Source organism: Dipodomys spectabilis, unplaced genomic scaffold (assembly GCF_019054845.1).
Source record: "Dipodomys spectabilis isolate Male_0828 unplaced genomic scaffold, ASM1905484v1 ptg000108l, whole genome shotgun sequence".
Classification (NCBI taxonomy): domain Eukaryota; kingdom Metazoa; phylum Chordata; class Mammalia; order Rodentia; family Heteromyidae; genus Dipodomys; species Dipodomys spectabilis.
Window position 1 is genome coordinate 19,914,728 of NW_024870785.1, and position 14,289 is coordinate 19,929,016.

General features: G+C 38.0%; 1 protein-coding gene across 3 annotated transcripts in view; it reads right to left on the minus strand.

Moving 5' to 3' along the window:
• Positions 1-14,289, minus strand: part of Map2k5 (mitogen-activated protein kinase kinase 5) — a 271,209-nt gene that overhangs the window by 214,016 nt on the left and 42,904 nt on the right. For all 3 annotated transcript variants that reach the window (XM_042687833.1, XM_042687834.1, XM_042687835.1), the window contains 3 exons: positions 13,538-13,578; positions 12,575-12,642; positions 4,512-4,560 (listed from right to left, as the gene is read on the minus strand). In XM_042687833.1, the coding sequence (XP_042543767.1) occupies positions 4,512-4,560; positions 12,575-12,642; positions 13,538-13,578 (158 nt within the window). The remainder of the gene's footprint in view (positions 1-4,511; positions 4,561-12,574; positions 12,643-13,537; positions 13,579-14,289) is intronic.

A 14,289-nucleotide genomic window follows, 5' to 3' on the forward strand; every position in this document is an offset into this window, starting at 1 on the left:
TTGAATATAAAAAGCTCAAGGACAGGGCCCAGGCCCTGAATTGAAGCTTCAGAGCCAGCACAAACACATACAAAACGACAATACCTACTGAAAAAGATTAAAGAGTTTATGATGTTTAAAGTTATACTGACCTTTGTCTAGCTAAATTGAAATTTGTTATATTACAAACTAAGATTCTTTTTCGTTTGTTTAATTTTCTGATTTATTACAGTACATAAATATTTCTTCTTATGTTTTAAAAAGTGTATGAGGGTAGGGAAGGAGTTTCTCACTGGTCTCTTAAACTCCAGTGGTTTTTTTTCCAGTTTTAGTTTCCTGAATGCTGGGACTACAAACGCACACCATCATAACCAGCTACAAGTTTGTAAAAAGAAAATTACTGGAATTTTCTTTTTTCTTAACCATGAATTAATTTTAAAAATTTGAGAATACTAAATCAAAATGGATTAACAAATAGCTAATAACACTATACACTTTTTAAATAAATCTGATATTAATTTGCAAAATAAAGTACAGAAATGTTTAGTATAAAATATTTAGTGTAAAATGAAGGGTATGATTTATGAACCTCTAGAGTATTGCATTTAAATATTACACATAGAAGCAAGTATCATTAAAAAAATCACAATTTATAGCATTTCAAGACCATATTACCCAATTTAATTAGGCTAATGTGTGTGTGTGTGCGTGTGCGTGTGCGTGTGCGTGTGCGTGCGTGCGTGTGTGTGTGTGTGTGTGTGTATTCAATGTTTAATGTTAGTACTTTGTCTCAGGTACCGTATGTAGGGACACATCTCTCTGTCAATGATCCACAGGAAAGCTAACTATCTACTGAAAGGCATTCTCAGTAAATAGTGATTCTTTATCTATGATGTTTGTAAGATAAATGGTTTTTAAATCACATATAAAAAATGTTCAAAAAAAAGTTTGGGATTTTTTTTTTATTCAAAGATGCCAAATAGCTAATAAATGTAGTTCAAATTCCTTTTTCTTTTTCTAAACTAACAAAAGTAGATGAGAAACACAATATAGATGTGAGGGAAAAGAAAGTAAAAGCCCCAGGAGTTATGATTACTACATGTCAACAGCTAAGAAAGCACACAGTCTGGGGAAAAAAATGATTGGCAAAGCCTCTGTTCCATCTGAAAAGAAGCAGGAGCCAAGAAAGAAATAGAAACAGCATAGCAACCACCCACAGCAGTCAGGCTGTTCAGGGAGAAGAGGGCATTGTGAAGTTCTGTTTTACATACATGGACTCATTTATGCTTCAGCCTTCCTACAACATCTAAGATGAACCAAATGAAGGTGACAACTCTATTTTTAAAGCTATTTTACAAAGATATCAATTCTTCCTACTTTTTTTTTTTTTTACCTTGAAGAGTTTTTCTAAAAGCACTAAGTTCTTAATAGTCAAAGATGTAGAATTAGTTTCCAGATTTGTGACAACAGTACATTTATGCTTGATTTATCAGGATAGGAAAATACTGTCGTCACTTTCTCCCACAAAAGCTAAACATTAAAAAGGAAAAAACATATTAGAGATACAAAAGGTCAATTCTTGGAGTAGCTGAACACTTTTTAAATCCTTTAAACTGGCCCTTTGAGCTGTTTCAAGTTACTTTCAAACATAGGCTGCTGTTAAACAGATGATGCCTCCCTGGATCTGAGTGGTAAAAGCATTCAGAAAACACAGCAGTGAGGCTGATCTACGTGCCTCAATAAAACATGCCAAAGATAGCTTTTGATTTATTTTTTAAACTGGGACAGAACCTCCATCACAAAATGGTAACAGGAAAACAATGAGTCCCTTCCAAAGACTAAACCTCTTACAAGGTACTTGATTTATCATATTAATGAAGTTAATGGGGAAAAATGAAATGCAATTCAATTATGGATTAGCAAAGAAAATGTTCTTTGTTTATTGTCCGCCTGTGTTAAGAAAAATTAGTACCTATCCCTTATAAATCATTAAAATAAAAATGCTCAATTAATCCTTATTCTTTATGTAAAGGTCTGGCAGAACCTAGTTCTATCACTAGACCTTTGCTTCACAAATCGAAGCAATAATGGTTTCAGAAAGCAGTCACACTCTATGAGCAGACAATTGGAGAGATTTAGTAAATCCCACTTTATAGAGCAGAGACTAATCGGAAAACACAAGCCAGTCAAATGTTTCTTATGAACTGTTGACACTATATCAATGCTGAATCAATTGGTGGCATTTACTCTGAGTGACAGAAAAGAAATAAATATTTATATCACATAACCTATATCAATGAACCCAGGCAGAAAGCTATTTCTAACCTGTCAATATTTGATTATCTTGAAGAATCATGTCCCTTTCTTTTAATGATTAATATGAATTCCTTATTAAATCTAAGTGGAGGCTAGTGGAAAAGCAAATCATTATTAATGCTTGAAAGCATAAACCACTAAAATAAAAAAAACTATGCTCAAGTGTTAAAGTATCGTTAAATGTGACTTACATCTTCCTTATCAAGTGGTGTCAGTATTCCACCCAGAGATTTATTGATGTGTACCCTATGCACATTACCTCACTACAAAACAGTTGAGCCCACCATTTACTTTCTCTAACTCTGCAGCACCAATGGAGGAATTAGGGCAAGTAGGTATTTTGAAAGCATCCATAGATGATGGGTTCTTTTGCCTTTTTTTTTTTTCTGTGATTGAAGCAAATATAGGAAGAGCTTATCATTAAAAGGGAAAACATGCCATACTATTTAAGATGGGGGTTTAGCACATTCTAAGGGAAAGCAATAAACAATCTTTAAATGTCAAAAATCACTGCCATGACAATCTTCCACCACAGAAAACCCCCATCCTGAAATCACTAAGGTATTTGTAGTACTATATTGTCAAAATATTAGGAACATTCAGAAAGCTCCCCAGAGAAATAAGCTGTTTTTCTTATTTTTGAAAAAGGAATTTATGACAGGCTATTTTCCATCGCCTGGGTCAAACAAATGTAGTTAAAGCTTCTTAATTTCTGTCAGTTTTGAAATATATTTTCCAGCTGAAGAATACAAGCATCTTGTACATAAAGTACGATTAGTAACTAGAATGCAAGCATGTTGAAGAAAAATAAATAACATAGGGTAAATATTTTTTCTTTTATTCAGATTTTATCTCATACTGCATACATGTGGATACATACATGTAGACTTCAAATCTTTGGCTGCTTAAAGGGGAAAAATTTTTGATAGAAGCTACCTAAAATTTGGGAGATGGGTATAGGTCATTGGGAAAGTACTTGCCTATCGTATGTGAAGCCCCGGATTCTATCCCCAGGGCTACAAAAAACAATTACCTAAAATTTCAAGACCATCAAGATTATACTTGTCCTCGGCTGTATGCAGAGTATTTAAGGATTAGTATTCACACTCACTGGATGACAATCAGCTGTCAGAGCCAGCTCAACTTAATTTTTCCAGACTGTGTGCTAAGTAAGCAAGGCTTTCAGAAGCACTGTCACACGGTCACTGTTTTAAGGCATGCACATCTATTAGGATACAATGTTACAGGTGATATTAAAGGACAAGCATGGAGACCCAGCTTTGTCATCTTGACATGCTCCACTACAAGTACTTGATTCATGAAATGCCAATGAGGCTTGGAGAGGTCATCGTGTGAAGACACTGAATAAGCATCTGAGATAATTAAGATTTCAGCCTTCGAAACATGGACGGGAAGTGAACAGCAGTTAAGAAAATCAATAAGAGTCTTTTATTTGCAGTGACACAGATGTCTCAGTCAATAGAGCCTAATAGGCAGGCTTGATCGCAATGGACAGGCGCTTGCCTCCAAGGCTATCAAAGGGCTTCCACTATAACAAACATTATACACATTTATGTTTCTATTGAGGAATTGGGAACCCTGTAGGTAGTTTAATTTACCAGTGTATGTTTAAAAGTGCTACACTATTTCAGATGTGTCCATTTACTTGAATCAAAATTAGTGAGAAATAACTGGCCTGCAGGCTTGATTGTCCCTCACTGGCTGGGTTAGGTCATTCGACTTCAGATGGCCCATTGACTAGGCAAGCCAAGTCTCTTGAAGCCCAGGGATTTTATGTGCCAAAGGTCTGCTGTTTCTCAGTTCCCCCAATAAAGCCATTATTCGTTTCAAGACAAAAGAAAGAGCTAAGGTAAGAAAGTAGCAGTTTTTCCTTTTATCCTCAAAGATAATGAAAGAATGCAGGGCAAGTTCAACAACCCATGGGTTGACACACTTGTTCAGAACTGATTAACTTTTTTTAAACTGAGATGGCAGCAGGGTGTGTGCACAGAACTTCAATCTGCTGGGAGTGAAACCCATTAACACAGTTTGAAAAATGTGCTGTAAATTGTTCTGCCAATCAAATTAAGCCAGGTTATTCATTTATGACAGGAAGAAATTCACAGGCTCTTCATTGTTTAATAAGTTTATGGATTAAAAATAACTGGACAGTAGTAAATTACTATGTGAAAATCTTAATATACAATATTACCTACCTGACCATTAGCTAAGATTTTTTTCAGTTCAGCAGATGACTTCTTTAGGCTGAAAAAGAAAGAAAAGTTTAGTGGTAAGATCACCTTCATCTCTGAACAGCACTGAAAATCTCATATAAAAACAGACCCTTGCTATTAGATAGTCATGAATTATACTCCTTCTTCCTGTGGAAAATGTGTTTTGCTTTTAAACTCAATGCTAAAGGTATCAATGAGGAAAATGAAACACCATTAGTAATTTACAGCAATAAAGAAGCCTGCAGTCACTTTATGGGCTACTGTCGTGACTATTTGGGCCATTCATTTTGCTACCCTTGGGTAGCTTTTCAGTGGCAACTTTATATGGATGGAAGCTCTTGAGTGCTCAGCACAAAGTATTTAACAAATAAACTCTCCAAGTATTCATAGTCAACAGATCACAGAACATCAAAAGATAAAATAGTATCAATTCTTGCCGTTAAGAATAACAATTCAACTATGTGGGAAGCAAACATATGATGAAAATGCAGCCTGGTTCTCAAAAGCTATGTGATCTAGGAAAAATTACTTATCCTCTCTGAACTTCAATTATCTTTTTATAAAATGAGGAAAATTGCAACTTTACAAAAGCAACGGGGAAAATGAATCGTTATACAACAGCACTATGTCTTGTCACTGTGACCACATTTTTTAAATGTGTTATTTCACAAATATTACAATGTTCTTTGCACATGTAGCAGAGCATATGTGGCTGTGTACCACAATTTGGACCTTGAGTGTACCCCAAGGGTGTTTTAAGAGCTTGGTCCCCAGATGGGTGGTATTAGGAGGTAGTAGAAACTTTGAAAGGTGGGACCCAGTGGTAGAGTTAAGTTCACTGGGCCATGCTTTCTTAGGATACTCCACCTCTCCCCCCTGCCTCCCTCACTCCTTTCCATTCTCCTTCTCCCTCTCTTTTTCTCGTTCTGCTTCCCAATTCACCATGAGGTGAGCAAGTTTCCACCATAACATACTGTAACAACAATGAGCCAAAAGCAATGGGTCAACTATAGAATGAAATCTTCCCTCTTTGGAAGTTGATTATATCAGGTATTTGTTACAGTAATGGAAAGCTAATATACTATACAAATATTTATGTGGAGGCTGAACACCAGTGGCTCATGCCTGTAATCCTAGCTACTAAGGAGGCTGAGATCTGAGGATCATGATTCAAAGCCAGCCTGGGTAGTAAAGTCTGTGAGACGCCTATCAAAAATTAACCACCAGTAAACCAGAAATGGAGCTGTGGCTCAAAGTGGTAGAGTGCTAGCCTTGAGCAAAAAGGGCTCAGGGACAGCACCTAGGCCCTGAGTTCAAGCTCTATGACCAACCAACAACAACCAAAAAAACTTACATGGATGAACTTAGTTGAAAGCTAGTGTGTGTGTGTGGGGGGGGGGGGGGGGGGGATAAAACTATACCTCCCTCTGGCATTCTCCTTGAAATTTAGTGCTTGTTCACTCTATCTTTAAACATAATAGCTTATACTCTACTGGCCTACCAGATTAATTCTCTCTCTTCTGTTAGTTATCAGTCAGTATAGATACCTTTCTTCTCATCATACCCTCCCCCACAAGGCTGGGAGCGCCCTGCGAACACTGCCCACATCTCTCTCTGTCTGCAATATAATCTATTCCCTTCTCTCAGCCATCGACCTGTGTAGACCAATGACTTGGCATGCGCTAAGTGTTCAAGTAATGGCAGTTGCTGTGGTAGTTATACCATGACAGCAGTAGAGGCAACACATCAGAAAGAAAAAAGAGCCTAATATGAAATAAACATGCATTCCATTTAGCACCTCTAATACATTACACTGAGGAAAATTTCAGTTCGAGTTTACTATATTCTGGTTTCAAGTTATAATAATTCCTTGCTAACATTAAAATTCTATGTCCAGTGTAAATTATGGCACCTCAGTCCCCAGTTGTCTACATTTTACAAGACCTCACCTAAAGATTCTAGACTAATAAAGTTCTCCCAAGCCAAGTAACCCTATACACTAAAGGGACAGTTATGAATACTTGTAGAATAGAACTAAAGCTGCAACACATACCAAGACATAAAAACTGCCTGAAAATCAGTATAGTTAGCACAATGCTAACAACAGGTGTTATTTATTAAATGATGGCCAGTAACAAGCACTGTGCTAATCACTATTTGTTATTACCCTAATTTATCCTGTTAGGGTATATGTAGTCATCGTCCTTAATTTATAGAGAGAACTAAGAGCCAGACTTTGCTGAAAATCAGTCTATCTCTTACGGGCGCGTGCGCGCGCACACACACACACGCGCGCACGCACACACACACACACACACACACACACACACACACACACACACACACACACACACACACACACACACACACACACCTTTATTTTGAGAAACATTCCCATCAACAACTCCCAATTTGATAGTTCCAATTATGTATAGACACAAATAAACAAAGCTTAGGTAATGTTCCTCACAGTTATTCCATTCTATCATAAATTTGAAATAATAACATTTTGATTCATTGCATTTACAAAATGCCTTTCAACCAAGAACGAAATGTGATTCCCTTAATACAGCTTCATCAATCTTACTAACTCCAGAGATAAGTAGATGGAAAGTTTAATCATCCTAATTTTACAGAAGAAGAAAGCCAAGTTGCTCCAGAAAGGCCCTGCTTAGGCAGCGGACTTGAATTCCATAATTACAGCCTAGTATTAGTAAGTTCAGTTCAGTAAATAGTCACTCACCTAAGGCAAAGAACTCATGCTTCGAGGGTAACCGTAGGAAAAAACTGACTTCATTCATTATGTCATTTTACCAACTGGTAAAACAACAACTATAGGAGTAGGAGTTTAGGGTATATTTCAGTGATAGAGCAATAAGGCTAAGGTCTGAGAGTTGCAGTTTAAAGTCAGCCCAGGCAGAAAAGTCTATAAGACTCTTATCTCCAATTAACACCAAGAAGCCAGAAATGGAGCTGTGGCTCAAGTAGAGCACCAGCCTTGAACAAAAAGGGACAGGCCATGAATTTGAGTTCAAGCATTAGTACATGTACACAAAAAAAGCAAGAAAATAAAAAAAGTACCTTGGAAATTTCTTTGTGATTTGGTTTATTCAAATTTCACATATCTATGTGATCATAGGAACCACTGAAACTTTTTTTTTTAATTTTTGTTACAGTATTGGAGACTGAACACAGGGGCTTATCCTTATAGGCAAGCACTCTCCACCTGAACCATGCACCAGCTTTCAGCTTTTTTCAGATAGGATCTCCTAACTTAAGCTAGCTTGCCTCAAACAACAACAGTCCTACTCCCACCTCCCATGTAGCTGGGATTACAGGCTTGTACCACCATGCCCAGCCTCAAAAATTACTTTTAAAGCATTTTAAAATTTAAATGTCATACAAGTTTAAGGAATGACACATGAAGAAAGTAGTTGAGGTTTCCATAGAATGAAAAGTGCATGTCAGTAAAGCTAAGAGAATTGAATCCAAAGGTGAGATTTAAAGGAAATGTATTTAAACATGACTAATTATCTCCTATGTGTTTGTTGTGAACCATGCCAGGACTTGGAATTTTGGCAATATAGTCACTGTCTGTAAAGCTCGCTGAAGCTATGGAGGGAAAGAGGTGCTTGCACACATTTTCTCACTGCTTCAATAAAAGGAAACAAGAGGCTGGCACCAGTAGCTCACGCCTGTAATCCTAGCTACTCAGGAGGCTGAGATTTGAGGATCAAGGTTCAAAGCCAGCCCAGGCAGGAAAGTCTGTGAGACTCTTATCTCCATTAAACCACCAAAAAACTGGAAGTGGTGCTGTAGCTCAAGTGGTAGAGTGCTGGTCCTGAAAAGGGGAGGGACAGTACTCAGGCCCAGAGTTCAAGTCCCACAACCAACAGAAAACAAGAAAGTAATCAAGCAAGCAAGAAAGAAAGAAACAAACAAGGGGAGATGGCAAGAATTCATAGGAAGTTGAAGGGGATCTGGTATAGACCTGGAGGTGAGTAGTAATCACAGACAGTGTTCAGAAGATACATGGTCCACAAATATGACCAAGCTTAGCCAGACTTGAAGTGAAGGAGGGGGTGAAAAAAAGGTCACAGCAACAGATGTCCATGCCCAATAGTGGGAGAACACAGACCTATTCAGGGCACAAATGTTCATCAGCAAAGCTAGAATACGCAGACAGTTGTACGTGAAAGGGAACAGAGGTCTCACCATCCATGGAGGTTGTACTTCATCTGAAGACACAAGCAATAGGAAAGGTTTCAAAACTGTGCATTATTCTATGGTTTGGAGTTAATTTATTCCCAATGGCCAATGTGTGACAATATTAAGGGGAAGATCTTTAAAAATCTGACATGTAGGAGCACATCTTTAGGTCAGCCTAGAGGTATGCCCACAGAAGGAATTGTGGAACCAGTCTCTTTCTTGAGTCCTGTACCAAACCAAGATGTGATCACTATCCCTACATATGCTCCCCCACACTGCAATCCACCCTCAGGACAAGCAGACAATGGAGAACCCTCATAAAGCCTGTGCCAAGCCATCTAGACTTTTTTTCTCCAAAACTGTGAGCTAAATGAACTTCCTAGAAATGCTAGGTTACCTGAAGGAAGAGATGGCTGATATAATTAGCAATATAACTCCATCTACAGTGCAGAAGGGAGAAAAATAGGCAAGGCTGCTGGAAGAAGCTACCAGGAGGCCGGGCAATGACCTGGAAGGCCTGGAGCACCTGTGCAGCAAACAGATGCTGCATATGGACAGATGCAGGGCTCCTCAGAAGGTAGAATGAACATGTATGGCTGTGGAAGGCCTAGGAGGCAGCAAAGGTTGACAAGCTTATCAGTTTACAAAGGGATGGATGGGGAGAATTTGCTGAGTCAGGAAGTAAAGGAGGAGACATATCTATGGCTAAAAGTGCTAGCAGCTGAAAAAAATGAAGTCATATTGTGAAGGAAAAAACAATCTTGAGTAGGTGCTAAAGAGAGACAAATCCCAGCATGCAAAAAAAGATCTTCACACCTGAGCTGTTTCAAATAGATATCAACAGTGATAAATACTGTAGATTTATGTGTATATATATATATATACACACACACACACACACACACACACACACACACACACACACACACACACACACACATACACACACACTATTTTCTTATGTCATCTCTGACTTTTTTCAATGTGATTGTTTTTAACATGCTAAAAGTTACAAGTATATTTTGTTTTGTGTCTCCTAAAAAAAAAAAAAACAAAAAAACTTCATACCATACAGTTACACAAAAACAAAAGAAGCTGTCTTGGCCAATATGAGTTCCTATACTTGTTGCCCATCGGTACTTGTTGAAAAACCTGCTAAGAACCCTGGACTCCACAAAATTCTGTTGCCAAGAGGAAAGGCCAAACATTGCTGGATCTTCAAGGACATGTGATCTGCATCTTCATCTCCTACCACTTTAGCTGCTCTTCCCATTCTTTCCCTCCCATGCAACTTGTGCCCGGTACTCTTCCTGTGCTCCAGTCAAGCTGGCCTATGCAAATATGCTAAGCTCCTTTGTCACCCCATGGCCTTCTCTTAGCACTTCCTCTATCTCTTTTTTTCTTTTTTTTCACTTCTCTCTCTTTTTTGGGGGGGGAGGGGTCAATCGAGGGGCTTGAACTCTGGGCCTGGGCACTGTCCCTCAGCTCTTCAGCTCAAAGCTAGTTCTCTATCACTTGAGCCACAGCACCACTTCCAGTTTTCTGAAAGATAAAGAGTCTCACAGACTTTCCTGCCAAGGCTGGCTTTGAACCGTGATCCTCAGATCTCAGCCTCCTGAATAGCTAGGATTACAGGAGTGAGCCACCAGCGTCCAGCTCCTTCTCTGTTTCTTGACATAGCTGGGTCATCCTATCCTTCAGGTATAGATGCAAATATCACATGGGGTACCCATTTAAATCTAAGCACATTCCTATCTGATGGTCTTTCTCTTCCCAGCCACTTGCTCCCTTCACTTTAATTGAAAGATATAATTTGTGTACAGTAAGCTCATATAATTTGCAAATGTATCTCACATGGTTTTGTTCAATGTAGTCAAAAAACACTAAGGTTTTAAAAAATCAATATAAATTTCAAAAACAAAATTCCTGCACATGCATTACATTACTCAGTTGATGGAGAGAAGCTCTCAGTCCCATGTTATCATCAGGTAACATTATGCTTAAATCAGACAGTGTTTAAATCCCTGTATGATTTGCTGTGTGTTTTCTTGCACTTAACTTTGTGAAAATTTGCCACCCACAAAAACAAATGATGCCCCAAAAGCAAGGTAAAGGTTATACTAATCTTCACACACCAAAAAAGGGCAAGTAATGCGCTTAATTTAAGTGATAAAGTGAAAATTTTAAATGGGTTGAAAGGTGGCGAATCTGTCTTCATAGGAAGTTAAGCAGTAGTATGGGAAGACTACATCAAGTATCTGCAGGACAGTACTTTATGCATCCTAAGCACAGATCTCAACAGTAGTCTTTTTGGAACCATACACTTATGGATATCAATGGTCTACATATATATATGTATATGTGTGTATGTAGGCATATACCTATATGTGTGCCTAAATAGATATATACATATATATACACATGTATGTGTACATACTACACACACACACACACACACACACACACACACACACACACAAACACACCAGATGGTGAGGTTCAGCAGGTAAGGAGGACCACATTGTATTCCTAGTACACAGGACAGCACTTAATGAGTAAGATGTAGTCAGAATCAATACCTGTTGATTAGTTATCAGCCTAGACCACAGAACATCACTTGTATGTGACTCAACTCACATTCTCTACAAGATTCACTAGTATTATTACTATTGGGAATCTGTTATACCCCCTAAGTGAAAATGCAAACCTCCAGCTTACAGGCAGTCTCTGAACTTCTGAACTCCATGAATATATATGAATGATTTTTAATAATCAAGCTAATTCCCACGTTATTGAAATGAATGTGGCAGAACTGAGACATTATCTTGATTCTCTATCTTGCCATTTTTCAACTACATATGGCTTTTTAGATCATGATGAAACTTGACCTAAAACACTAGGGAAGACCTTGTTTTTCCTCAGACTCACAATCAGTCTTTGTGGCTAATACCTTTTCTGGAAGAAGTGGTAATAATGAAACACCCTGATTCCTGTTGCTGAGAGAAACCAGGCCTGCAAGGCTGTGTGTAGCTCACATGTCCAGACAGAATGGAGAAAGAAGCTACGAAGCTCAGCTGGGTCAACCTCTCTGTGGAGAACAGAAATATTTCCCTGCATGAGTACAGGCAAATGATCCACTGGTAAATAACTAGTTAACTATACTCTATGATAAAATAAGTTGCTTAAGAGATATGTGTTCACATCAGGAAGCTGGTGGGTGGACACACTGACACCATAATAAAATTGTCAGGAGCCAGAGGTGGTAGTACACACTTGTAATTCCAGCTATTCAGGAGAGGAAGGTTATAGGATTGTTGTCCAAGAACCCTGGCAAAAAAGGAAGAGGGGGTAGGGGGGAGAGGGAAGAAGTGAGGGAAGGAAAGAAAGAAAGTAGGAAGAAAGGGAGGGAAAATCAACCAAAACCCTATCTGAAAAATGAAACTAAAAATGGGCTGGGACTATGGTTCATTTAGTACAGTGCGTGACTTGTAAGAATAAGACCCTGAATTCAAACTCAGTACCAACAATAAATAAGTTAATAAATAGGATCTCAATTCCTGCATGGGCTCACTGTGGACTGCTATCTTCCTACTTACACTGCTCACTGTAGCTAGAATATCATGTGTGTATAAACCATCATGCCCCATTTCTTCCATGGAGATGTGGTCTCACAGACTTTTCTTCCCAGGGCTGGCTTGGAACAGAGATCCTGCCAATCTTAGCCTTCCAACACATTTCTTGTTCTTACAGGAAAGAGTTGTCATCCCACAAGCCTCTTCTCCATCCTACTTGCACCTTGTAGATAATCACAGAGATCACCCCTCAAACACTCTCACCTACTGTTTGGAAGTGAATCTGAGACTGCTGGGCTAGTGTGCTGGGAGGGTCCAGCCCGGGTATTCACCTATAAGTAAAGAAAGAATCTTGATCAGTCTCATGTTCTGAGGACACAGTTCTAATTAACCTATAATTTGCCACAGATTTCTCATTTCACTGGAAAGGTTAATTAGCTTATTCCTAGACAGACCCACAGTTGGAGTCTATTCAATATATAGGTTAGGGGCTGTACAGTCTGTACATTATATAACCCTCTATTTCTGTTATCATTTAAATACTTTAACAGCACTGAAAAATGAAAGACAAATAAAGGAAAAATCCAATTTACTATCCAAAACACATGTAAATATGATAGGTTCATGAAAGTATACTAAGAATATATCTAGGGGTTAGCAGAAAACCTCAAGGTATCATCCTTCCAGCTCTAAAACCAAACATTGTAGACTGTTTTTTATTCACTAGAATATGAGATCCAAGTAATTAATTATAAAATACTTGAGCCTACTAAAACAGACTTACTTTCAGCTTTGAAGCCTTAAGCAGAAATCCAGAACTCAAAATGCATAGAACAATGAAGAGACATTAACAAGACATGTTTCCAGTACAAACATGTCAAAAGGAGAAGATGCGGTTCTCTGTGCTTTGCTTATGTGCTTAATCACTGAAATGAAGTCTACTCTCTCCCTCTACTAAATCTTCTTGGCACTAGTACCCAAGATCACCCTAAAGAAACTGACCACTAAAGCAATTCCAAATAATTAAAGATACAGCATCTAAACCCCAGTAAGTAAATGCTACAGATAAACAGCCCCCTCCTCCTCCCATTTAAAAAGGGCAGGGGGGAGGGGGGGAGATCGCTTGTCAGGGCTTGAGAAAGTGCAGTTTTATTTGACATTTCAATAAGTGGAACACAGCATTACAAATCCATCTAACTTTACTGAAACAATTATTGAAATTCATACCTTCAGGCCATGTATGTTCCGTTCCCCAGGAGGCTTGCAGGCTGAAACAGTAATTGACTAAATTGTAGAACACATCAGGGCCATTTACAAATTTGCTCAAAATGAATCGTTTAAAAAGAAATGAGGGTGACACCAAAATTAGCAGAGAGAAATGATTGAAAAGTGGCTCCCAAGACCCAAAGTGGGAATTATGAACCAGGGTTTTAACTTGCAGGAGTGAGCATTTATAAATGCAAAGAGCTTTCTGACACCACTTCATATCAATTCCAATTTCTCTGTAAAATATATAAAAATCAAGTTAACTGAGCTAAAATGATTAGATTCCTTTCATAATTCTAATTTCAGCAATCTTTCCTCACTCTATTACACTGTATATCTGCTGTGAGTTAAACTATTTTCAAAATAGCAAGGTTTGGGGGGATTTGTTTTGTTTGGGAGAGGAAGTGGAAGGATTTTTTGTTTTAACACCAAAAAAAGATCATTAGGGACTCTAAACAAAATGTTTAAGTTAGAATATTACTGTGTATAGTTATAAACAGACAAATTTATTAAGATACAGACATGTAATTCCATTAAATTTCTCACAGATCTTGATATCTGCCAATATTTAGTATAAAGTAGTACCAAGAAAAATATTAATTTCTTAATACAATCTTGAGTTACAGATTTGTTCTTTTCCAGTTCAACAAATGCTTCTTCATAGTCAAATGTTAAAAATACAAAAGCTTCCTGCCCATGTGATAGACTACTTT